Source organism: Hemicordylus capensis, chromosome 1 (assembly GCF_027244095.1).
Source record: "Hemicordylus capensis ecotype Gifberg chromosome 1, rHemCap1.1.pri, whole genome shotgun sequence".
In the NCBI taxonomy this organism is placed as follows: domain Eukaryota; kingdom Metazoa; phylum Chordata; class Lepidosauria; order Squamata; family Cordylidae; genus Hemicordylus; species Hemicordylus capensis.
The window spans coordinates 77,324,335-77,351,687 of record NC_069657.1 but is presented as its reverse complement, the minus strand read 5'-3'; the positions used below and the strand labels follow the sequence as shown (position 1 = coordinate 77,351,687).

At 41.6% G+C, this 27,353-nt stretch overlaps 1 protein-coding gene across 6 annotated transcripts in view; it reads left to right on the top strand.

Moving 5' to 3' along the window:
- The window catches only part of PCNX1 (pecanex 1), a 136,325-nt gene that overhangs the window by 38,329 nt on the left and 70,643 nt on the right, over window positions 1-27,353 (top strand). For 3 of the 6 annotated variants that reach the window (XM_053312795.1, XM_053312780.1, XM_053312805.1), the window contains exons 6-7: window positions 1,405-3,090; window positions 14,152-14,284. In XM_053312795.1, the coding sequence (XP_053168770.1) occupies window positions 1,405-3,090; window positions 14,152-14,284 (1,819 nt within the window). The remainder of the gene's footprint in view (window positions 1-1,404; window positions 3,091-14,151; window positions 14,285-27,353) is intronic. The other 3 variants (XM_053312817.1, XM_053312806.1, XM_053312790.1) reach the window with 2 other exon arrangements.

Genomic DNA, 27,353 nt, shown 5'->3' with positions numbered 1-27,353 from the left:
GTTGTTTTTTGGCAACTGTTTTTAGAGCTGGAAGTCGAAGCCTGGTGGTTGTTTGGTTCATGTGCTCAGTTATTTTTTGCTTTAGTTCTTGTTGCTTTTCTGTTAAACGGCATTCGGGTTTTTGAGGTGAAGGCAAAGGGGCGGTTGCCTGGTTTTGATTTTGAAACAGTTGAGTAACAGTGGCATCCTCGATTTCCAACATCTCCTCCACCTGTGCTTGAGCAACTGCTTCAGTTGGTGGTAATTCTTCTTCCATATCTTGAGCCTGTGTTGCTCTTTGCAGTTCTTCCAGCTCAACTTCTGTGAATACTTTATTTCTGATTATGAATCTTCTCTGGTCTGCTAGCCTTTGTTCTGTTATTTCTGTATCTGGATGCCTCTCATTCCAAATTTGGTACATTCTTTTAAAATAACCTCTTCTAGTTGGACTAGACTTGTAATAGCAGATCATTATTTCCTTGTTGGCATTTTTCGTATTTTTTTTCCGGTTAAGCAATGTTTCTTCCAGTAACCTTGCAGTCTCCAGCCCTGGTTGCTCAACTGAAGATCCTCCGTCCTGTTGCCCACTTGCCACCAGATGTCCAGGGACTCAAGCACCTGGTGTGGTCCTTGTTGACCTGGGTGACGACCGATCCGGTATAGATTTATTAAAGTTACGTCTCACCATATTGTTCATGGGAGAAGCACTCTGTGTCTGGCTCCTCTGGTGAGACCTGTCCAGTATGGTTGGACCTCTGGCATAGCTCTCACCTTCCTCAGAGCACACAAGCCCCACAACCACGCCAAGTTAGTGCCTCACTCAGGGCATTATTATTATTATTATTATTATTATACATTTATATCCCGCTCTTCCTCCAAGGAGCCCAGGGCAGTGTACTACATATTTGAGTTTCTCTTTCACAACAACCCTGTGAAGTAGGCTAGGCTGAGAGAGAAGTGACTGGCCCAGAATCACCCAGCTAGTTTCAAGGCTGAATGGGGATTTGAACTCGGGTCTCCCTGGTCCTAGTCCAGCACTCTAACCACTACGCCATGCTAGCTCTATTTTTGTGTGAATGACTGTACCTGTGTTAGTTTTAAAGAAAACAGGCTACAGCCCCCTTAAATGCAGGGTACAGATAGGAAGTGTGCTGATGTACATGTGTTGAACATAATGTGTAAATAACTGTATATTATACAGATGGATATGCTGTGCACAGATTGTGCATGCATTGAACATAGTATGAATAAGGCTATAGTGAAGATGCAAATAATTAGTATTTATTTGTCTTTCTGTATGAAACAAACAAGTTGATCACTGTGAATTTAAGTTGCCAAGTACAAAACAAGTAGCTTTATTTGCATTCTTGGCTAAATGTTTTCCTGAGTGCAACTTTTGAAAAACCATTATTTTCTTTAAAACAGATTTGGCAGCTGATCGGAAGACTTTCCATCTGGTCTCCATTGATTCCTTTGTGTCCATCCAACCATCATTATCATCGGGACAGGAGTTGCCAAGAGACAGCAGTGACAAAGTGTGCCTTCCTAATAACCATCATGTAGATCAATCTATGTCAAATGCATGTGACACTGAAATGGCTTCTCTTGTGCCTCTGCATTCACACTCGTATAGGAAAGACCATAGGCCACGAGGGGTGCCAAGGACTTCTAGTTCAGCTGTTGCTTTTCCAGATGTGTCACTAAATGACTTTCCCCTTTATCAGCAAAGGCGGGGGCTAGATCCTGTCAATGAACTAGAAGCTTCCAAACCCCAATCTGGATCCAAAGAATCCTTAGCTGAGAACTCCTGTATTTCTGGAGTCTTTCAACTGGATGATATTCTGAAGTGTAGCAGCCCACAACTGCTGGCCAAAAACAACAAGAGCAAATCCATGAAAGCTGACAAAAGTGTGGATAGTCTCAGAAGCCTGAGTACTCGGAGTAGTGGCTCCACGGAGAGCTATTGTAGCGGGACTGACCGTGATACTATCAGTACTGTCAGCAGCTACAAAAGTGAGCAGACGAGCTCCACTCACATAGAAAGTGTGTTGTCGGAGCATGATGAATCGCCTAAGGAGGAGAAGAAAAGCAGCAAGAAAAAAGACTGCTCTGTTGATTCTGACGATTGCAGCTTTGCTACTGACAAAAGGACTAGTAGTGAACGAACCACTGTAGAAGTGAGCGCCAGCAGTTGCATACAGGAGAGAGGGGGGTTGAATGCGTCGGAAGAGATGCACAATCAGAGGGCTCTTAGTACCTCCGCTTCGGAAGAGGCAAATAAGAACCCTCATGCAAATGAACTGACCACACAAGCAGATCAGCCCCCTGGGAAGCCTACTGAGAAAAGAGATGAGCAGAAAGAGAAACCATCTGTGGTTGACCCAAGAACTTGTAAAGAGATGGTTGGAAAGCAAAAGGAGGGGGATGTACGGCCTAAATCGTGTAGTTTAATTCACCGGACAGCTTCAGCACACAAGTCCAGCAGGAGGAGGACAGGCAAAAAAAGAGCTAGTAGTTTTGACACAAGTCGGCACAAAGAGTATATTTCCTTCAGAGGTGTATCTAGTACCAAACCTCATAGTGCAGTTTTCTGCCACGATGAGGACTCAAGTGATCAAAGTGACTTGAGCAGGACCTCAAGCATGCAGTCGGCTCACCAGTTCAGCAGTGATAGCTCTTCCAGCACCACCTCCCATTCATGTCAGTCTCCTGAGGGAAAGTGCAATGCCCTAAAGACCAAATATATTGCAAAAGAGAGGGGCACAGACTTGGAAAACTCTTACAAAATCCACTTAGCCTCTGAGGCAAATGGTAAAAAGCATTCAACACGACGGACTTCCAGTGCAAACAGTGCCAAGAGTCGTACCAGGGTGTTAAGCTTGGACAGTGGTACTGTAGCCTGCTTGAATGATCCCAATCTAATGCTGCCAGATTCCATAAAACAACTAACAACTTCTAAATCTGACCTAGAGGCCAAAGAGGGAGAGGTGCTTGATGAGCTATCTCTGTTGGGAAGGGCTTCACAACTAGAATCAGTCACTCGCTCTAGGAATAGCTTACCAAGCCAGGCTATGTTTGCTGAAGGAGAAGAGCAGGAACAGGGAAGTGTTGGTAAGTAATCGGAGTGCTAGATGCAACACTGCCAGTCGTTGCAATGGTTTCCCAATGGCTTCCTTTCTGTTGACTTGTAACAGATGCTCATTTTCTGTATATTAAGCCAGCGTCTTCATATTGAGGCCCTGTGCCTTTTGGAGCACTTAGTAACATGGGATAGCGTAAGGCCACTTGGTTAATACTACTAATTCTAGTTCGTAAATAGTAGTATGATATTGCTACTTCATTGGGCCTTTAGACACAAACTGAAGGCTGCATTAAAAAAGATACACCTTTTTAAAAGGGTGTTTGTGAAATCTTCTAGGCTGCTATACCTAGCATGATACATACTTTGATTTTGCTTTCTCTCCGCTCATTGAATTACTATAATGTAATAGCTTAATGTTAAAGGTGCCTGCATATCTTATCCAGCAAAGAAAGACATATATTCAACATGCTTATGGTGCTACTTCCTACCTCCTCCTACCCACCCACCCCACCCACCTTCAAGCTCTCTTTATAGGCAAAGGCCCCTCTACTGCTTACCAGCATATTCAATCCCTGTGCACACTACGTAATTACTATTTGTTTAATTTAATTTAATTTAATTTAATTTAATTTAATTTAATTTAATTTAATTTAATTTAATTTAATTTAAAGCGACCTACAATAACAGTATGGATTAAAATAAGAATTAAAATGTTAAGAACAGTTTTAAAAGGATCCATACATTCTATAGGTCTAGTTAAAATTTTGATGAATAAATGCATTTAAGTTCCTTTTTAAAAGCTTTCAGAGATGAGGAGGCTCTTGTTTCTGCAGGGAGTGCATTCCAGAACCACAGGGTGGCAACAGAGAAGGTCTGTCTCTGAGTAGCCACCAGATGAGGCAATGGTAACTGTAGGCAGACATACTAGGCCTGTGTACCACCAAAAATATCTCATCTGATCTGATTACAAAAAACTTCAGGAGGCCAACATGGTCTCTCCAACACCATTAGAATCAAAATCTGGTCTGAAGTGACTGATTCTCCCCCCCCCCCATATGCCTATTGAGCCGGGGGGACACATCCTCCTTACCCCTCCAGGTCCAACTTTCCCCTTCTGCTGCTGCTAAGACCCTTAAAGTGTGCTACAGACCTGTTAACCTTTCCTTTGATGGGTCTGCTCCAGTCCTGGGCCAAGAGAACTGGCTTGGCTCTTAACCACTCTGTTTTCGTTTACCTTCTGTTCTTGTAGAGGCTGGGCTGGGTTCACTCTGTCTTGCAGCCCCCAGCAAATACCTTGGGAGCTCATGGCCAGGAGCCACTCTCTCAGAAGTAGCCAGTGTAATTAGGGATGGGCCTGGACTGGTCCGGAGGCCATTCTAAAGGCCTCCAGACTGGTCCAGACCGGTCCGGACCTGGCCGGTTTGGGGGGGGGGGTTCCTTTAAGCGTGGGGGAGGGTTTACCTACCCCTCCTGCTGCCCCTTCCCCCACTTGAGTGCAAAAGACTGCATGGAGCCTTTTGCGCACACACACGTTGCGTGCAAGCTTCACATCTCCCTGACGTGCATGCGTGTGGCCATGCATGCACGCACACGTCGAGAAGACGTGAAGCGTGCGTGTGCAAAAGGCTCCGTGCAGCCTTTTGCACTCTAGTGGGAGAAGGGGCAGCAGGGAGGTATCCTGCTGCCCCAATTACTACATAGAATACGCGCGCTGGAAGGGGGAAAGCGGCGGGAGGGGTAAGTAAACCCTCCCCCGCCCTTAAAGGAAACCACCACCACCCCCAGTGCCGGACTGCAGCTCTGTGGTTCCGTGCACACCCCTAAGTGTAATAACAGGCACATCACTGTTTCATTTTAGTTGCTGTGAAACATGAGGACATGTAGAATTTTGTATGCATATTTTTGTAACATTTTGCTCTTTTTTAGTATTTTACAAAAATTAGCATATGTTGGGTATTTTTAGGACCATGTTTAAAATTCAACTGGAAAGCTTCAGTTGATCAAAACCATTTTGCTTAGCCTATAAAACAGCTTTAGCAATTTTATGAAGAATAACCAAAAAATGGCATTGTGAACATCAGTGATACAAACAACACTTAGTTCATAGTTAAGAGGGAGATGCTGCCTTTGGCCTGCATTTTCTTTATGGGATGTGCAGGTTCAGTCTGGTTTCCCATTTAACTAGGGATGTGTGCGGAATGGGTTCTGTGCACTCCCAGAAGGGTGGGGGGGTCGCTTTAAGGGGCAGGGAAGGCTCTGCCTACTTGCCAACCTCTGCCTCGCCCTTTCCTCCCCACCGGCGATCTTCCAGAAAGCAGGTGCGTGGGGCTGCAGCTTGCCTCCTTGCAGCTGGGATCAGTATTGCCACGCAAATGGTTGACACACATGTACATGTGCGCCGTGTGCGTGCACGTTGGCCATTTGCATGGTGTTGCTGATCGCAGCTGCAAGGAAGCGTGCTGCAGCACTGCACACCTACTTTTTGGAAGAGCAGCAGTGGGGGGGGGGAATGTGATGGGGCGGAGGCTGGCAGGTAGGCAGCGTCTTCCCTGCCGCTTAAAGCAATCCCCTGTCTCCTTAGAACAGGTTTGAATGCTGGTTGCTGGAACCGGTTCGGCATTCCTAGAATGGAGCACCAAATACTTCCGTGTACATCCCTACATTTAAAACCAGCAGGAGGTTAACTTGACTTTGGACTTCCTGATCTCTTACTTGTGGAGTGCCTGCTGTCTTGGGCTCTCCTAGCCTTCTAATCGTAGTTAGAAGTGGGTTTGCAAACTGTGGCTTGGATAGCCATGTTTAGCAAAAATGCCAGTGCACGAGCCATGTTAATCATAGTTTAACCAGATTATATTCCAATAAACAAGGTTAGCTCCAGTAATGAAAGGGAGGAGGGTGTGTGTGTGTGTGTGTTAGGGATGTGCAAACCGGCTCAACGTTCAACAGTTTCGACATCGAGCCGGTTTGGTTCAACAGTCTGAGGTCGAACTGAACCACCCCCTGCTCGGTCCGACCCTGGACCGAACACCCCCCGACTCTCTCAGTGGTAGCTGACAGATACTGGTTTCATTTGTAGTAGGGAGTAGAAGTAGGTAGCTTCAGTGACTGACATGTTCCCTACTAATGCAGTGGAACAAGAGTAAGACCCTTGCAATGAGGGCTGTTCAGCCACTGTATTGCAAAGCAGCGGAATATGCATGGCAAGGAGAACATTTTTTCACTGCTTTATACTTCAAAATATACTCTAGAAGTATATTTTGGCTTCAGAAATGGGCTTCAGGGAAATGGTGGGCTTGAGGCAGAAATCTGAAACATTGCAGGAAGTTAAGGAAGGCAGTGTACATTCTGGCGTCGTCAAGATGTTCTGAAGATCTCAGCTTTGCTGGACTTGCCAGAAACTCCTTCTCTCCCTTGCCCCACGCTCTTTCCTTCCTGTTCCCCTTCACTTCTGGAACAGACGTGTAAAAAGAAGCAGTCACATCCCCCTTAATTGAGAAACCTGTCCCATTTCTTCCTTCCTCTCTCAATCCTCATATTTTTCAAGGGGCTGCAAAGAAAAGGAGAGGATACATGAAAAGTACTTATCCTAGTACTTGTGGATGTACTAATCTGAATGCTGTATAGATTTTTTTTTTTAAGAGGCTAAAGCCTAGTTCAGCGGTAACACAGGGCTTTGGCTTAACATTACATGGATGGACCTAAGGAAGCCATATAGACTTATGTTATTGCTCTTTTGCTCTCTTCCTCTTCTCACATTTGAGCAGGAAAGTGCTTTCCAGCTTGTGCTCCAATTACCCACATTTTCCCTTCATTTTTCACTTATACTTACTTCAGCAGTGACGCACACATGAAAATAGTCAAGAGGTGCAACTTAAAGAATCATGTCATAGAAATTCATGAATAAAGTGTATAGGCATAATTCTGGAACATATGTTGGGAAGGGAGAATATATTCTGTAAAGTGTTTGATTATATGGGATAGAATTGAAGGTGAAAACATTAAATTGGGATTTCTATTTTTTAAAAACTGAGAATGGGGCTGTAGCTCAGTGGTAATGCATTTGTATAACATACAGAAGATCCCAGGTTCAATCTCTGGCATATGCATGTAGGGCTGAGAAAAATTCATACTTGAAGGTGTGAAGAGCTACTGCTAGTCAGAGTAGATAGTACTGAGCTAGATGGACCAAATGGCCTGTCTTGGTATAAGGCTGCTTCCTGTGTTCCTGTGAATTGCTTTAAATCTCATCATAAATTGAAGGTGTTTGGTTATTTAAAAGGGCTTGTTTTTGGTTTTTTCTTAAGTATTAGAAATTGTCATGTCCTACCTGTTTCTATTTTTGAAACCTGTCTGTGGGTCCTGTATATATATACACATCCTGTATATATAATGTTTTCTATGTTATGTTACCCATTTTCTGCGAAATGTACTTGCTTGCAAAAGTACATATATATATATATATATATATATATATATATATATATATATATATATATATATATATTTGTTTGTTTTTCTTGTTAAGGAATAGAGCCTTTCTGAGATGGAGGGAAACGGTTGAAAATGGAGTTAGTAGTGAGGAAGGGTGAGGGAGTAGCTGGATGATCCTTCATGTTCTCAAAAGGAATAGAATCTCTACAAAGAAGAGCGCAAGGTGGCTGCAGACACTAGTTCTGTCCGCGAGCCATTGCCTTGAGAAGGGAGGTGCTGGAGGTGATATCATAGGGAGGGGGGAACTTCACACTGAAGTGGTGTTCTGTTACAGGGGAAACAATCAGGTGGCTCCCTTGTGGAGGCTCTTGCCTTGAGAACAGAGATACTGGAGGCTACGGGCAAGGAGGCACAGTCTCTGACTGAAGGGGTTTTCTCTTGGGAGAAGTGTAACTTCTTTTTTTCAAGAAAGGAGTAGGAAGACTAAAGGGGGTGGTGGGAGGGACCTGTTGATGAAACACCTTCTAGTCATCTTCTCTAACCGTATTTGAGTGGGTGAGGAGAGCGATGTCATATTGGTTGTGGGCACAAGCCTGAAATTACCACTGTCAATTGTCCCATTTTCTATGTGCTGCAATGTGGGTTTGCACCGGGAGGAGAGCTGATCTTGTGATGAATTGTCCCCTTTTGTGAAGCAGGGACTGCTCTGGGTTGCATTTGAATATTACATGTGTGAACTCTGTAAGATATTCCCCTTAAGGCAGGGATCCTCAATGTTGGGCCCCCAGATGTTCTTGGACTTCAACTCCCATAATCCCCAGGCCCAGTGGCCTTTGGCTGGGGATTATGGGAGTTGAAGTCCAAGAACATCTGGGGGCCCAACGTTGAGGATCCCTGCCTTAAGGGATGTGGCTGCTCTGGGAAGAGCATCTGCATTCAGAAGGTTCCAAGTTCCCTTCCTGGCACCTCCAAGATAGGGCTGAGAGAGACTCGTGCCTGCAACCTTGAAGCTGCTGCCAGTCTGTGTAGACAATACTGAGCTAGATGGACCAATGGTCTAACTTGGTATAAGGCAGCTTCCTATGTTCCTATGAATAGGAAGTTGTAATGGGCATGGTTAAAAATCCTCGACTTCTTTTGTTTTTTAAATGAAAAAGCATGTACTGTAGTATACAAGTGGATTTATGACTATAGAAAAGAGGAAGAAAAAAATGGTATGGGACATAAATTCAGTGCCATTTTAGGTTGCTTCCATGGGAGAAAGTTTAAACTTGTGTATATCTGCTATTTTTTAACAATAGTCGCCAGATCTGAACACATGATAGAGCTTGTTGCATACTTGATCTTTAGTAACTTTCAGGACAGTTGGACAAACAGTGTAAGTTTCATACCACTAGTACATGGAAAAACTTCAGGCAAATTTGCATGGGAAAACAGCCCCAATTTTTGTTCTCATGTTAATACAGAACCACGATAATGCTTCTTTAATCTCTGATGACTTGTGCTTTGGTACAAAATCTGCTGAGCGGAAACCTTGAGCTCTCCTTAGAAAAAAGTGCAATTTGAGAGTTGTTGTTATGACTACTGTTGAACAAGTTACATGGCCCCTAGGTTGGATGGCTTTAAGCAGGGCTTATTAAAATTCATGGAGGACAAGTCAATCAATGGCTTGATGGCTATAGAGTACCTCTGGGTTTGGAGGTAGGATGCCTCTGAATACCAGTTGCAGGGGGAGAAAAGCAGGAGAGGGGGCATGCGTTCATCTCTTGGTTTGTGGGCTTCCCAGAGGCATCTGGTAGGTCACTGTGGGGAAACAGGGTACAGGACTATATAGGTCTTGGGTCTGATCCAGCAAAACTTTTCCAATGTTCTTATGATTGATCCTGGAAGAGAATTATTAGAAAACTCTGAACCAAATTGATCAGTGCTAAACATTAAACTCCTGGGTCTGAGTTGTGGTTATAGATCCATATCAAACTGCAAGGATTTCAACACTTATCAAAGCTTTTAAGCAGACCATGCTTTGTTTTGTTGAGGTGATGTGTTCAGAGCTGTGCTTAATGTCGGCCAATACTTAGAATTAAAGTTGCTCTCTGAACTTGTATTAATTGCTTTGTGATGCAGAGTGTGGGAAGCTGCTGTTTTTGTATGGCTTAGCACAGATATGATATCAACAGTGTGCCTCTTCATAAACTGTTGCCTTTGTGATGTCATTGTAAAAAAGCTTTAGCACCAAAGAAATGTATCCAGTATTCCATCTTTTCTTATGCTGTATTCCAGTTGAAGGATATATCTTATATGCTAGATCTAACCAGTTAATACAGAATTAATTATCCTGATTGACTTCCTTTCATCTGAAAAGAACCAACAGCAACACCTAAAGATGTATAGGACAAGAGGTTCTTAGCAGAATGAATGATTATACTTGTTGTTTTTCAACATGGTTAATCTTGCAACACTCCCCATCACAATGCCTTAGGTTACCCTCTCATGTATTAGAAGTTTGGTTTTTATTGGACTGTAAATAGATGAGGTCTAAAGGGGTGGTGCTTATACTTTGAGTGGCTACCCTTTTGTTTCAAGATGGTGAACTGGAAAAAAAAAAAAAAAAAACCCGCTTCAGGATCCCTGGGACTGATTCCCAAGTACTGTACATTCCGGGTTTTTTTGAACTGCAAGTACACATTATTAGGGATGGAGAGACAGATAAACTCTCACATACTGCCATAGTGATCTCATAAGCCATCTTCCCTTTGAAAAAGCCACTTCCTTTTACTTTTTGCTGTACAGCTTATATTTTACTTTATATAGTAGATTGTGACCCCGTGTTGCAGGGGTGTAGCAAGGTTGGAGTGGGCCCAGAGACAAGATTTTAAAATGGGCCTCCCACTCACTGAAGCTCAGCTCATGAATTAAATAAATTCTATTTATTTATTTATTTTACATTTTATATCCCGCTCTTCCTCCAAGGATCCTAGAGCGGTGTACTACATACTTGAGTTTCTCCTCACAACAACCCTGTGAAGTAGGTTAGGCTGAGAGAGAAGTGACTGGCCCAGAGTCACTTAGCTAGTATCATGGCTGAGTGGGGATTTGAACTTGGGTCTCCCCGGTCTTATTCCAGCACTCTAACCACTACGCCACTCTGGCTCTTAAATGGGGCTGAATAGTGGTAACAAAAAGCATAGTAAAAAATACACACACACACACACACACACACACACACACACACACACATACACACACACACACACACACGATGCAAGTCTATTCTGGTAGCTCCAGGTCTTAACACTCACATCAATTTTGGAGGATGAATACAACTGAAGGAAGCCTGGGCAAGTGCGCAGCTGGGGGAGTCAGTCATGTGACTTGCCTCTGGGGCCCCCCGCAAGGCAGTGGGCCCCCAGACAACTGTCTCCCCTTGCCCTATTATAGTTACGCCCCTGCCGAGTTGCCTCTATTAATTCTTTTTACAACCAAAGAATAGAATTTCCTTCTGATTCCTGTCAGAATTTAATCTGATAGCTTTTTCTTTTACTTTCAGCTTTGTGTAAGGCTTATCAGTCTTTTATTTCTTCTCTGACATTCTTAAAGCCTGTCAGTCTCACTTCAATCTGTGTACTGAAGTTCTGCTGCTTTAAAAAAAATAATAATAATGAAGCACGTTTGCCTTCTTAAGATTGAGTCTTGACTTTGAGACATACACAGCTTGGCTGAATGATGATATTGCCCACAACCATTACAGCAACTGCTTTATAAGACAAATTTGTGTTTGGAATTTATATCTGTAAATGAAATGTAGCAGCTAATTTTAGAGGAAATGTCTGCATGTAAAGTGAACACTTATAATGTACACTTGGTTCTTCATTTTTCTCCACCTTTCAGATAACCCTAAAAATAAATAAGCAAATCCACAGTTGGCTATCCCTTTAAGCACTCTTCTGTATCTAAAAGTGAAAAACCTTTTTCTGTGGACACCATAATATCAAAAAACGTATTGCATGTAGCATTGCATGTCACTCATCAGAATCTGTTCACATCCTGTGTAATAGTACAGGTATCTTAAGTCTTCACAGCAGGTAGGTTACATAAAGATGTAGGAGATAATTGGTATTCAAGATAAATACCCAACAGGGCTACTCTATTAGTATAACCAAATATTTTATCATCATGTAAACACTTCGGAAATCTTTCTCACTGATCACGGAGTATATTGTGGTAGAAATGGTCCATGAGAATGTTTTCTAGAAACCTGAGTGAAATGTTACTTTTGTGATGCCCATCGTCATAACAATGTGAATGAGAGCAGTACTGCTTGTATACCTTTCTTAGTGACCTCAGTGTTTGTTCTGATCTCATAGTGGGTGGTCCACAATTGCCTATCCTGATATAGTCTTAATTAATTTAGTTGACCAGTGCCTCTGAAGCACTCCCATACCTGATTTCTTCTAAGATACTGCAGATTATATCTAGGGGTTGGCAATGATGCGTTGCTTCCTGCTACAGAACTCCACCAACTGATTTCAACGTGTTTTGTAAACTGGTTTAGTAAAACAATACACAATGGTATTCGTGAATTGATGCACCAGCATCCCTCAGATTTCTGAAACTACTGATGTTGGGTGAAAGGAAGAACACCCTGTCTGATTATTAGCACTGGGCAATTGTGGTGAAAGCTTGTTTTTTCCTCCATGCATGGCACAATACGCCATTGCAACAATTGTGAATTGTTGATCCAACAAATTTTCTCATTTGTGAATGAATGCAGGCAAAGGTTGAAAATAACAGTTGTTTGCTTACTAAATTGGGCCAAGTCCTGTCTCCAAACTGCTTAGGATTTTGAGAGGTTTCTGCTTTCCAGTTCTGATTGCAGCCCATGGGGCTGTGAGCACACGAGTGAGCATGTAGCTTCTTGCTGTACTCATTGGGGCCTAGATTACAGCTTTTGGGTTTGCTCAGAGTGTGCTCATGCACTCCTGCCCATCATGTGCTCAGTTTTCTCTCTCCTTCCCTTTCCCCCTTCTCATATCACAGCAAACTACTCTCCCTCCCTCCCCCCCCCACCCCCGTTCAGCAACTGTGGTTTTGCTGCTAATTTGGAAGTGTATTGTAATGGCATTGGCTCTACAAATACATTTACTGACTAAACTGGAATTTAGGAAAGGAATTGGAACACACAAAAGGGGAAAAGGTAGCATGTGAGCACGGCCAAGTAGGCTTCAATCTAATCTACGACTGCATCCTCCCTGCCCCAAATTTTAGCCCTTCTTTTTAGCCACTTCTGGTCCTGCCCCTGCCCTACATTTATCCCCTGGTCTCCCCCTTTCCCCAGTTTTTTCACCTTGGATGCAATATTAAGGATTCTGCTGAGTAAACTAGGTGTGCTTGAGCTGGAAGGCTTAACTGGGTTTTTTTTGCTATTGACCCCACGTCCTGATCCCTCCAACTCTGCCCTTTTAAAGCATCAAAAAATCCTACCAGGCTCTATGTCCTAGTCTGTCATTATGAAAACTATATTTACAAAATGCTTTGCCGTCCCTTTGCTCTTGCAGCAGTCCTGTGATGAGGGTTGCTGTTCCTGTTTCACAGATGGGTACCTGCGGCAGCAAGAATGAGTGACTTGGGAACACACTGAGGTTATGTTAAAGATGGAATTGGAATCCTAGTCTTCAGTCTGAACCCAACTCTATCTGCCCATTGTACTGTTACATTGACTTGATTAATTGTTAATAGGCAGGGTTCTTCTGTTTTGGAAAGGGGGTGGAACTGATCTCCCTGCAAAACAAATTCAGGGGGGTAAAATTTGAAAGAGAAGAAATGTCAACTCGTGTGTCTTCATTATGCTTGTTGGAGGCAGTGCGGGTTGATTTAAAGTCAAGGTGATTTAAATCACCAGGGTGCAAACAACTCACTTTAAATAATTGATTTAAATTACATTTCCCATTTTGTAATTAAAATATTTCTAGAACAAGTATGCTTGCTAACTTGTTGCTTGAACAATTCAAGCATATTGATTTGCAGCTATGCTATACTGCATGCTCCAAAACCTTTTGGTTGTACAGCCCACATGTGTTTTGCACTTCAGGAATATATCTACCTGGAGACAAAGGGTGTGGTGAAATTTATCTTTTCTGTTTGGGTCTCTGTATACATGCAAGTACTAAGGCCAAGATCAAACAAATCATGAGATTTGTTTTGTGAGCCTGGAGGCATTTAGGTTTGTTTTCTGAGCTCCCACACAGACCCCCCACTCTCTTTTTAATATAGCCGAGCAGGCTACAACTCGGTGTCTTTGATAGTCATGGATATGGTCTTAAGGAACTGTAAATGTAGATTTTGTTCTTATATTTGTATTTCATGTTCAAGTCATATTTTTATAGAAACCCAACACAACATAACTGAACTGCTAAATAAAATAGATCTTAAACATGAATCTAATTTTCAGCTCCTAATTCTGAATAATTCTGGAGCAGTGGAAATAAGACTGTATATGTTTTAGGTAACGATTGCACCCTTAAACTTATTAGTGAACACCTCAGAATGAACAAAAGAATTGTTCCTTCTGCTGTAAATTAGTTAACTTGTGGGGGAAAGCATAAGATGCTCTGTACATAATTGGACTAAGCTCCAATTTGACTTGGTCTGTCTTGATGCAGCAGCACAAGCCAGTGAGGAGGTGGTCACAGTTCGTCGTGAACGCAGCACATTTAGGCGTCAGGCAGTACGGCGCCGTCACAATGCAGGGAGTAACCCTACCCCTCCTACATTGCTCATCGGCTCACCCCTCAGGTATGGTATCTGTTCCACTGTATCTAACATGCATGCAGCTGATCACTGCTTCCCACTCCTAATGGTGTTGCAGAAATGCTTTGTTTTGCCCTCCTTCCCTTTTCCACCAACCAATCTCCTTGAGCTGTTACTGTGCATGCATTTGTGATCTTTTTGGATTGTGCATGTGTACACTACACTGTTCGTGCATCTTTCCCCACCCTTCAAAAAGCCTAGGTCAGCCAAAATGCTAACAAACTGACTCAAAACTAGCTCTTTCATTTAAGTTTATCACAACGTTGTTTGATCCCCCGCCCCCGCAAACACAAAATTTAAAATTGCATTAAATGATGCATCTGTCTATCAGCTTCTGAATCTGAAAGCAAGAAGTGGATGCGTTCAATATGGAGAAAGAGAAATCTCCCTCTGACTCATATAACTTTTGGGACATTATCAGTGTGCTGTTTTTAAAACTATTTTTTTTAAAAAAAATGATTAAATGGAATTTGTGTGGCAAGCCATTTGCCCATATAATTGAATCTTAAATTTTGTTTACAATGTTTAAGTTTAAAATTCTTTATTCCATTTAATTGCTCATGTCTATTCTTTAAACTCTGCTTACTGTAATTTTTAATTAAGGATGAAAGGAATATACTAAGAATTGTCTCAAACTCCTGTTTGCGACAAAAGTTCTGTTTGCGACGAAAGTAATAAATAGTCTTACTGTAAAAGCTTAAGGTAAACATCTGATTCTAAAGTACTCCTGCAGTTTTGGTGCTTCTAAAGAAATCTTATGAATGCCAAGTGCTTTTCTTGGTATCAGTTGTGCTACTGCATGTGAAAGGGAGTCATGTTGGGGTGGGGGTGCGGAAAGCACTGTGAAGGGCTGGGAAAGTACTGCGAATTCCTAGCCATCAGATACTCTTGGGCTTTCTGGAGTCCCATACATTTGTATCAGTTTTGAAATCTGACTCAATCTGAAGTTTAATAATTATTATAATCCCTGGTATTCTTACATTCCTATCTTCAGCAGTTAGTTGATGCTAATAGCCAGTGATGAGACTTGCAATACAGAATAAAGATAATACAGATATCTATATACTATTACAAATATCACGGAATAAAACTACAAGTCCAGAAACAATATGGAGTATAAACTAATGTGTAGAATCAGAAAATGATTATATAATAAGATAAAGCACATATACAAATACCGTCATCCCTTGCTAACCGTGAGGGTTCCATTTGGGGAAAACCTCGCAGTTGGCAAATCTGCATTTGGAGAGCAATAGAAATACATCAGAAATGGGGTTAGGGGAATCGTGGCCAGGAAAAGACTGAAAAATACAGTTAAAAATTAAAAAAAAATCATCCCCTGAGCCCCAGAAATTACCAAAACAAAACCCCAAATTGCCTCCAAATCTCACCAAGCCATGGATACTCAGGTCGTGGTTGGCGAGACCTGCCACAATTTCCTAGCCATGGATACTTAAAACCGTGATTGGGAAACCCACGGTTGGCGAGGGATGACAGTACATTAAATATGTCACAAATATTAGCTTTGAAAATGCACAAGACAATTGTTATGTAGGCCCTAATGTTTATTTCTGGAATGAAACAGAGTTCCTCTCACAGAATAGGACATTACTCCCTCCCCTTTTACTCAGCAGTTCCCAGGGTCCCCTAAAAATCCACTACCAAGGGCTGAGACCCTCCTAAACCATATGGCATACAGTGCTGTTGTAGCAGGAAAGGGAAATAATAAAAAACTGGGGACCTCCTTTGCATGAGTGTCGTTCACTTGGAGAGCTACATGTTTGCATCTAAGACACTGATTGTGTGAAGCAAAAGATGCCAAAATACATTTTATACTCACCAAACCAAATGAGGCAGATGGAGTAGTGCTCTCTCTCTTTATCATACCATTGATCAACAAAGCTAAGAAGAATACATGAAAGTGGAAACCGCTAGCACTTCATCAGTGAGTGGAAACAAATTTGAGAGCGTTCATGAATGCATCTGCTATCCCATAGTTCTGGTGGTAGTTGGATTTTGAAATTTTAAATACTAATTAATTGTGACTCCTGTTTTTATGTTAACCCGTTTCCATTCATGAAGAGTCCTTGTTTAATACTTCTGGATATTTATTTTTAAGGTTGGTATAGTGCCTTGTTTTGTTCATATGGAATTCATGGAATTTGTCAGTTCTTACATCTATCCTGATTGTTCAGAACCATCCTTGAAGCTAGACAACTAGACAGAATGCCAAATGTTCACTAAATTCAAATGTGGTTATTTGAATTTAGTGAGCATTTGGCATTAAAAAACCGAACTCTTTCTGTATTGGTAATATTAAAGAAATAATGGGCAACATCCAGAATAAATTAGTCATGGTTAAGCACTATTGAAATTAATGAGATGAGACAAGTTAGCCTTTCTTCTTCTTTTTCTTTGTATGTATCTTGATACTGTAGGAATATTTATTGAAAATCAACCAAAAATTCCTTCTGTATTCTAAGGAAAATGCAGAACTAGGCATAGTTCTCATTTTCCATGCTGCTGTTCAGGTAAATGCAACAAAAATAATTTCAGTCACATTTGCTGAATCATCATTAGTCTTGATTCATGAACTCTTGGGCCCTTTTCATACTAGTGGCGTGTTTGCCACTCGGAATACACTGTGGCATATTGCATGCAAATTCATTTGTAAGAAATGGCTCTGCCTCTTCCTTCCTGCGCCGCCCTCCCAATCGGGCTGGATGCAGGCAATGACATAGCCAGTTTCCCTGCCAGAGGCAGTACTCAGAAGGGACAGAGCTGCCACTAAGACATCACTTCTTTCTTCCCACCCTTTTCTAATGTATACGAAACTGTGTGTTCATGCAGAACTAATACATCCGGCTCTGGAAGAATACAGATAGGAACCTTAGGCTCCGGTTAATATGGATGCTGAAAGGGTTTCTGTCCCCCCTCTCCCATTCAACTGGTGGTGGCAGAGCCTTTTGCTGATGCACACTGTTATTTGCTCTACAGTGCCAAACCTTCTGATGCTCACCAGTGCCTCTTGGAAAAAGGGGTACAGTACTTCTAGTCAAAGCTGTCTCAGTACTAGAATTCCCTAGTCTTCCCTAAGAACAAAGTTCCCCAATGTGTCATTGCCTTATTACTTTGAAGAAGCCATAAGATCTAAGTGGGAGGCACACCTATACAGCAGGTGCTTGAATTGCACCCCCAGTAGACACTAGGTTCCACTGGAGGCCATTATGGAAGCATTGGAACTTCTCTTAGTAGGTGCCTTGTTCTCTAGTGCCATAGTTCTCTAAGACAAGGAAAACATTCTACAGATACTAAATTGTACATAGCCCCTCAAAAATTTGATGAAGCTCTTACTCGAACCCTAAGTGCTTTAGTGATAACATCTGTATTTTGCATGGTCCTTCATCTTATGGGCAGATGAGCTTCAAGATTCCTCCAGAAAAAAGCCTCACTATGGCCGCTGATGTAGTAGTAAGGAGGAACCTCTGGCAGGGATCCTAGAGTGTCACCAGAGTTGCAGTTATTCATGCTGCTGCTGGTCTTGTCCATCTTTGCCTTAAAGGCATACGTATTTACCTCTGCTAGGATGACAACATGCTATATTCACTGTCCTAAGATCAGGATCTTTGGGATATTCACATAACTCTGAATTGTCTGAAGAACCACAGCGTCCTTGCTAGCACTCAGTCACCTGTATTGAAGTAAAAAATTACTACACTTTGGAGCACTGAAAGACACTAACATCTGATTGTTCTCTCTCTCATGGATTTGTGTACCCAAACTTAAATACTCATTTCCCAATACTCAGTGTGGTCTGCGGATTGTCTCACACTGGCACATCCGGAGAAGCTCCTCTGCCCCATCTTTTGGGGCTAATGGTAGCCTGAATTGACACAGTACCTTGCGCGTAGCTTCACATGAGAGATCTTGCAGTGGTTACTCCTGCCACATCAAGACTTGGTTGCCTGTTACCATCAAGTCAATGTCTACCTTTGTCCTTAACTACTAATCTCCTTGACTTGATAAATAGATCCTAATAACCAAATTGGGGCATTCCCATCCTAAACCTAGACAGCACAGTTACGTGAAAAATATAGCACAGAGCGGACGATAAGAAATGAAGCTACGCCACATCATTTATCTGGCTGGAGCTTCAGACTGGTCTAGCTACTCAAGGGAAGAAGAGCTGTCACCAAGATGGCCCTTGTGAACAGAAAGGGTGGCACCAGATCTTACTCCTTACACATAACTCTTCCTACAGTGGGCAGAATACTAAATGTTAGCCCACTGTGTCAGCAGTAGAATCAACAACAAAAAGGCAGACTAAGTTGACCACAACCCCTCAGAGTGGGGCCTGAGGCCATCTGTGTTTGCAGCAGGGCTGCTTCAGATAGGCTACATTAGACCTGCAGCAAACCACAAGATTATTTTACTTGATTCGCAAAATTGGTAGAAGGATTGCATACCCTAGCAACCCTGTGGAGTACTGCTCTCCGATCCTCCCCACTTCTTTCTAAGGCATTGAAAAAGCACGCACAGAAAAGGCACATCTGATAGTTGTGGCTACTTTTTTGGACTCAATTGCCTTGGTTCTTGGGCTTTGTTCATTGTCATCTCACCCACCCTGGATCCTCCCACAGCAACCTGATCTCTTCAGCCTGGCCCCTGGTCCACTGACTCCACTTTGCTGCCTGGAAGCTGAATGCAGGATCCTTACAGTATGTGGGATGCTTTCAGTCCATGCTAAATACTCCACTAGCATCTAGAAAGCCTTCTACCCCAAAAAATGGTTTTTCAGTGGTATAAGTTGCATTCCTAAGCTTTGGATAGCTCTAGAAATCTGAAAAGAAATTGTTGCAAAAGATTGACTCTTTGGTCACTGCAAAAGTGTATCATACTTGCTTCTCAAATCAAGATAGACTTCCCTCAGCCAGTTCTAGATATATGCTTCGACTTGACTAATTTTTACTGTATTTGTAGAATTACTTTGATATTTTGGCAGTGGCTAAGTAAGTAGCTTAATAGTGGTGGTCAGTTTTTATTCCAAAAGATTATCAAAAAGATAAGAATGTTGAGGCAAAAAGAGAGCTAATGCATATCTGTATTAAACAGTTAAAATTTACAATTTAGGTGAACAGAGCCTGTACCTCTTTTGTTCTTTGGGGTCAAAATGACACATTGAAAATAATAATAATGAAGAACCAAATTGAGTATTAGGAAAGGGTTGGCCAACTGGGTGGAGTTTAGTGTTGGAATTTTATCTGTCAAACAGTGCAAGTCAGTTGACTAGCTGCATCTTTGTCATATTTTGAGCAAATATTGGTTCAGCATTTAAAGCTTAAATTTATTAAGAGTATGCAAATTGTAGAAGAGTTGTTTTTTAAGACTCCAGAATGACTTCAGTCCCTCCTAGAAGCTGTCTACAATGTATAGTGTAAAACACTCTGTTTCCTAAATAATAGTCAGTATAGACCTTGGCAGTAGGTATAGATTCTGCACCTGAAATCCACAGTACACAAAGAATGGTGAACATAAAAATAGACCTGCTAGATCAGGCCAAGGCCGGTCTAATCCAGCATCCTGTTACACACAGTGGCCCACCAGATGACCGTGAGAAGCCCACAGGCAAGAGGTGAGGGTATGCCCTCTCTGCTTCTGTTGCTTCCTTGCAACCGATATTTAGAGGCATCTTGCCTCTGAGGCTGGAGGTGGCCTATAGCCACTAGACTAGTAGCCATTGATAGACCTGTCCACCATGAATTTGTCTAAGCCTCTTTTAAAACCATCTAAGCTAGTGGACATCATCACATCCCATGGCGGGTAATTCCATAGTTAATTATGTGCTGTGTGAAAAAGTACTTCCTTGTATTGGTCCTATATTTCCCAGCATTTGGTTCCATGGGATGACCCCTGGTTCTCGTGTTGGGAGAGAGGGAGAAAATTCTCTCTGTCCGCCCTCTACTTCTTTCTTTCTTTCTTTCTTTCTTTCTTTCTTTCTTTCTTTCTTTCTTTCTTTCTTTCTTTCTTTTTTGATTTGTTTTATATACTACCTTCCAAAATGGCTCAAGGCGGTTTACAATTAAAACAAACCACTAAAACAGTAAAGAGCTAAAACAAATTAAAAACAATATAACAATTTTAAAACATTTTGAAACAACAATTAAACAATTAGAGTGATTAAAAGCCCCGAAATCGGGTTAGAATATTAAAACTGATTTAAAAACCCTGGGAAGCCAGGCCAAACAAATACGTTTTAAGGGCTCTCCTGAAGGCTAATAGAGAATTCAAATTGTGGATTTCCGCAGGGAGTGCATTTCACAGCCCCAGAGCCGCTATAGAGAAGGCCCACCTCTAAGTCACCACCAGACGAGCTGGTGGTAACTGGAGATGAACCTCCTCAGATGACCTTAATGTGTGGTGGGGATCACGCAGAAGGCGGCGCTCTCTAAGGTAACTTGGGCCTAAGCCATTCAGGGCTTTAAAGGTAATAACCAGCACTTTGTATTTTGCCCGGAAACGTAATTGTATACACTTCTCTCATGTCTCCCTGGAGTCACCTCTTTTCCAAAGTAAAAAGCCCCAGATGCTGCAGCCTTGACTCAAGGAAGGTGCTCCAGGCCCCTGATCATCTTGGGTGCCCTCTTCTACGCTTTTTCCAGTTCTACAATGTCATCTTTAAGATACAGTGACCAGAACTGTATGCAATACTCCAGATGTAGATGAACCATAGGTTTGTATAAGGGCATATTATAATTAGCATTTTTATTTTCAGCCCCCTTTCTAATGATCCCTAGCATGGAATTTGCCTTTTTCACAGCTGCCACTCATTAAATCAACACTTTCAATGAGATGTCCAGCACAACCCCAAGATATTCTCCTGGTCAGTCACTGATTGCTCAGGCCCTATCAGTGTATTTGTGAAGTTGCCGTTTTTTGCCCCAGTATGCATCACTTCACACTTGCTTACATTGAACTGCATTTGCCATTTTGTCACCCACTGCCCCAGTTCAGAGAGATCCTTTTGGAGCTTTTTGGATTTCACTGCTTTATTATTAATTACATTTATAAACCACCCCATCCAGAGGCTCTGGGTGGTGTACAACTAGTTTAAAAACATAAAAACAAACATTTAAAACATACTACTTTAAAACAATATAAAAACAATTTTAACATAATTTAAGACAAATTAAAATACTTTAAGACAATTTTAAAACCTTGGAAGGCCGGGCCAAACAAGCAAGTCTTAAAGGCCAACAGTGAGCCTAAACTGTGGATATCTGCTGGGAGTGCATTCCATAGGCCAGGAGCAGACAACGATAAGGGCCAGTTCTGAGTCGCCACCAGACGTACTGGTGGTAACTGGAGACGGACCTCTCCAGATGACCTAAATGTGCGATGAGGATCATACAGAAGAAGGTGCTCTCTAAGGTAGCCCAGACCTAAGCTGTTCAGGGCTTTAAAGGTAATAACCAGCACTTTGTATTTTGCCTGGAAACCTATCGGCAGCCAGTGCAACTGTTTTAAAACAGGCATAATATGGTCTCTCCAGGTTGCCCCGGAGACCAATCTACCTTCTGCATTTTGAACTAATTGAAGTTTCCAAACTACATACAAAGGCAGCCCCACGTAGAGCGCATTGCAGTAGTCAAGCCTGGAGGTTACCAGCTAATGCACCACTGTTTTGAGATTGTTCTCTTCAAGGAGTCGGCGCAGTTTAGTGTCATCTGCAAATTTGGCCACTCTGCTGATTACCCCAATTTCAAGATGATTTATGAACAAGTTAAAGAGCACTGATCCCAGTGCAGATCCCTGGTGGACCCCAGTTCTTTCTTTCCTCCATTGTGAAAACTGTCGATTTATTCCTGTGTTTCATGTCTTTTAACCAGTTACCAGTCCACACATGAACCTGTCCCCTTACTCCACGACTGCTAAATTTGCTCAAGAACTTTGTCAAAAGCTTTTTGGAAGTCCAGGTATACTATGTCAATTGGATCACCTTTATCCACATGACATTCTCAAATAACTCCAAAAGATTAGTGAAGCAAGACTTGCCTTTGAAAGAGCCATGCTGGTTCTCGTTCTGCAAGGCCTGTTCTTCTATATTTAACCATTTTGTCCTTAAATATGCTTTTCATCAACCTAGCTGGCACAGAAGTTAAGCTAAATGGCCTCTAGTTTCCTGGATCCTCCCGGATCCCTTTTTGAAAAATTGGAGTTACATTAGTTACTTTCTAGTCCTCTGCTACAGAGCCTGATTGAAGGGACAAATTACATGTTCTTACTAGGAGATGAGCAATTTCACATTTGAGTTCCTTCATAACCTTTTGGTGGATGCCCTCTGGCCCCGGTGATTTGTTAATTTTTAGTTTTTCAAGACAGTTTAGAACATCCTCTCTCACCACCTCAAATTGGCCCAGTTCAGCCTTCAAACCTGAGAAGATTGCTTCCGGAGCGGGTATATAGTCAGTATCCTCTTCTGTGAAGACAGATGCAAAGAACTCATTCAGCTTCTCTGCTATCTCCTTGCCCTCCTTAATAATCCCTTTCATGCCCTCATCATCTAAGGGTCCAACCACCTCCCTGGCAGGTTTTCTGCTTCTGAAATATTTAAAGGGATCTCCATTATTCCCCTTGACACTTCTAGCTATATGCTTCTCAAACTCTTTTTCCCCTTATTGTCTCCTTGCACTTTTTGCCAGAGTTCAGGTGAAACTCGGAAAATTAAAATTAAAAGTGCAAAAGTCCATTAATTTCAGTAATGCAAATTAAAAGGTGAAACTGATATATGAGACAGACGCATTACATGCAAAGCGAGATAAGTCAAGCCTTAATTTGTTATAATTGTGAAGATCATGGCGTACAGCTCATGAAAACCCCAAATCCACAATCTCAGAAAATTAGAATATTACATGGAACCAAGAAGACAAGGATTAAAGAATAGAACAATATCGGACCTCTGGAAAGTATAAGCATGCATATGTATTCAGTACTTGGTTTGGGCCCCTTTTGCAGCAATTACTGCCTCAATGCGGCGTGGCATGGATGCTATCAGCCTGTGGCACTGATGAGGTATTATGGAAGACCAGGATGCTTCATTAGCGGGCTTCAGCAATTCTGCATTGTTTGGTCTCATGTCTCTCATCCTTCTCTTGGCAATGCCCCATAGATTCTCTATGGGGTCAGGTCAGGCGAGTTTGCTGGCTAATCAAGCACAGTACACTGTATACTTTTTGGAGGTCCGATATTGTTCTATTCTTCAATCCTTGTCTTCTTGGTTCCATGTAATATTCTAATTTTCTGGGATTGTGGATTTGGGGTTTTCATGAGCTGTACGCCATGATCATCACAATTATAACAAATTAAGGCTTGACTTATCTCGCTTTGCATGTAATGCGTCTGTCTCATATATCAGTTTCACCTTTTAATTTGCATTACTGAAATTAATGGACTTTTGCACGATAGTCTAATTTTCTGAGTTTCATCTGTATGTTCCTTTCTGTTTTTCTTCACTTGGGCAGGACTTCTGTTTTCTGAAGGAAGTCTTTCCCCCCTCTTATAAGTTCCCTGACTCTTCTTGCTAGCCATGCTGGAGTCGTCCTGAACTTGGTGGTGCCTTTCCTCCTCCTTGGTATACATTCCAACTGAGCTTCCATTATGGATTTTAAATAGGTTTAGTTTGATTTTTTTTCCCCTTTTCTGGGAGGAAAACTAAGGGGGAGCCTTATTAGCATCATCCTTCATAGATATGTGAAACATTTCTATAGTATTCAGATAAAATGCTAAAGCTTGCTAAGATTCTGTGGCTTGTCTAAGCTGTGTACTAAATCTAGACTTTGGTGAAAACTCAAAATATTTAATCTAAAAATGAAGATCTTTAAGTTTGTGTTAGATAGGATTAGCATGTACTTTAGAAGGGCATGGTACAACAATATCTTATAACTTATCTGTACCTGTTATATTGGAGTTGACAATTCACTGGCGTTGGAGGGTTCACATAAAGCGAACTGTAAGTAGATCTGATGTTTATGATCTGCTCATTATGAACCCTTGCCAGCTCAGTTCTGAAATAATATTGTACTATTTCTACAACTATTGGTATTTTGCAGCATTTAAATATCTCCAGTGTGGAACTATTTCTGTGTACGGACATGTCTTTATTTCTAAACCTCTTGAATATAGCCTAAACCTATATCTATAGGAACTCTTTTAGATTAGGGCACTGAATAATCATTTTACCTATTTCCCAGAAGATTTTGTTAGGCTGGCAGCATAGCATGCCAAACCTAAACCTGTTTACTCAAGAGGTAAAACCCACTTTACATCTATCACTAGCTGCCTAGTTGTAGCCATTGCCCCTCTAGTTGCTAGGGACTGGGCATTGGCGGCGCAGTTTGCTAAATTCAGCTTCAGAGGAACCTCATGAGCTAAGCTTGTGGATGTTCCTTTAGCCGCGTGGAAGTAGTTGCAGAGGTGGCTGCAAACCTACTACTAGAGTTCTGTACCAAGGGAATTTTAGACCCTTTGACCTTGGGTTGGATTTACATTCAGGGAAGTCTATCTGGGGTTGCAATTTCTGTAGCTTCTGAAAGGCATCCAACGCCCTGCTTGTTTCCTAACCAAATTGAGTCAGGAGAATACATTTTTGCATATAAACATACATTTTTGCATATAAACAGGAAAAGAGGTACTATGGAGCATTAACATTTTTGCTGGGCCATTCAGACTAACACTGTTCTTTCTAGCCTGTATGTGACCTAGCAATGTTTGCTGTGTCTGCTTTGACAAAATTAAGCCCTGACTGATTATTTGTTTGTTCGTTCAATTTCTAGTTCAATTTCTGTTCGATTTGGATGCACATACTTGTTAATAAGATATTATGCTCATTGTAATTCTGTACTCCTTATTGAATCTCTTCTTAATGTTTGCTTAAACAATAATAATTTTCTTGAATTGCCTGTAACTGAAGCAAAATTACAGTCTTTGTAGTGTGCTGTGCAGCTTGGGGTGGGTGGGGAAGAAACTCAAGATCTTAAAGCAGTGCTTGTGAAAACTTTGCTTCCCAAGAGGTTCTGTCACATAATGGCAGCAAAAGCTATGTTTCCTGTGTAGAAGAACTTTATTTTGTTAACGCTGTACAGAATGGTAGAACTGCTATGTAAACGTCACTTTCTCATTTTTATCTGTGATTAATTATATCTGTTCGAAAGAAACACACACGTCATATCTCAAAATAAAAACATACTCTCTTCTGTAGAGTGGCTTTTTTCTAAAAGGGAAAACATGATAGACTATTCTCTTGCACTAAGGATGCTCTCTGTACACTTCTAATTCACTCACTTCTAAATTATTGTATTACCTTCAGGAACCTGATACTTAATACCATATTATCATTTTTTTAAAAAAAATTCAAAAGTTTTCCCCCAAAAAAGTTTCAACCGCCCAGAGCCATTTTTGGAAGGGCGGTATATAAATAAAACCAATAAATAAAATTTTCACTTAAAGCACTACAAGAATGTCACAAAGAAATAAGCATATTTAAAAATTGGCACTATTGGTATCAAAAAGGAATTGGAAAATATATTTTAAATATTTTTCTGCTTCAAAGTGTAAAATATTTAAAGAAATTTTGACACCCACTATGTACAAGCAGCGAGGGTTGGATAGATTGCTTGGTTAGAAGACTAAAACCTCCTTTTTTTTTCTTTTTTGCTAATTGGTTTTAAGTGTGAACATATATTTATTTATATTTATATGGTTAATACTGCAAAGTAGTGCTCTAAGGAACATTTAAAAATTCAGTGGTCATTTAAGAAATTACTAGGGATGTGCACGAAGGGGTCATGCAGGGTGGAGTGGGGTGGGGTGGGGAGCGGTTCCCTTAAAAAGTAGGTCATTACCTGTTCTGCTGCCACCCTGCCACTTTTCCAGGCACAGCGTTGGCTATATCAAAGACTGTGTGCGTCTGCTGCACTGCTCCCTGCAGCCTGCATGCTGATGCTGTGTGCAGGCTGCCAGAAACAGCACCGCTGCTGCGCGGAAAAGCGGCAGGATGGCACTTTTAAAGGGAACCACTCCCTGCCAAACCAGTTTGGCTGTGGGCACCCAACCCGGTTTGGCGCTTTCCAAAAGAGGCACTAAACCGGTTCGTGCCGATCCCTAGAAATTATTATGTTTTTTGAATGATCAGGTAGTGATGCTCTGTTTCTCTGCTCAGACAGTGTCTTAGGAATGTACATTGTCATCTCGGTACCCTGTAGATATTTAGCCTATTCCACATTGCTACTCTTAAAAATATACAGTGCAGATTGCAGTAAGGGTGATTGCACAGAGAAGGGATTTTTTTAAAAAAATCCTCTATGCAAGGAACTCTAGCATTTTTACTTAATAGATGTGAACTGAAATAGATGGTTTTGTATTCATTTAGGAAAAGGTGGCACCACCAATTAACAAAATGAAAATTATAGTCAAAAGAGTTGAATGACACAGCAGAAGGCGCTGATCTATATACCTATTCAACCATGAGTCATCTTTGAGTGTTGTCTTATTTATTTTTTACATTTTATATCCCGCTCTTCCTCCAAGGAGCCCAGAGCGGTGTACTACATACTTGAGTTTCTCCTCACAACAACCCTGTGAAGTTGGTTAGGCTGAGAGAGAAGTGACTGGCCCAGAGTCACCCAGCAAGTATCATGGCTGAATGGGTCTTACCTCTTGGCCACACCTAAAGTAATAACTGAAGCAGACCCTGCTTGGGGAAGGCAAAATTTTTGTAGTTCTTCCCCCTTCAAGGAAGGGGAGGAAGAGAATACACAAATCAGACCTGCAATCTTACAGTTCTCCTCATGTAACATCTGTTTAATAAGTTATCTTAGGTGCATGGTAGAGTGGGCTGGTACATGAATCTATTCTTCAATAATGCAAAGAGGACGTCAGCAGAAAGCATATGAAGCAGCCCAAGGAAAAATAAACAATTAATGGAAGTTTTATAAATACACTTCCTGGGCATTATTCACATAGGGCTTTTATCTTGCATCTCCTCCAGAATGGAGGTGTG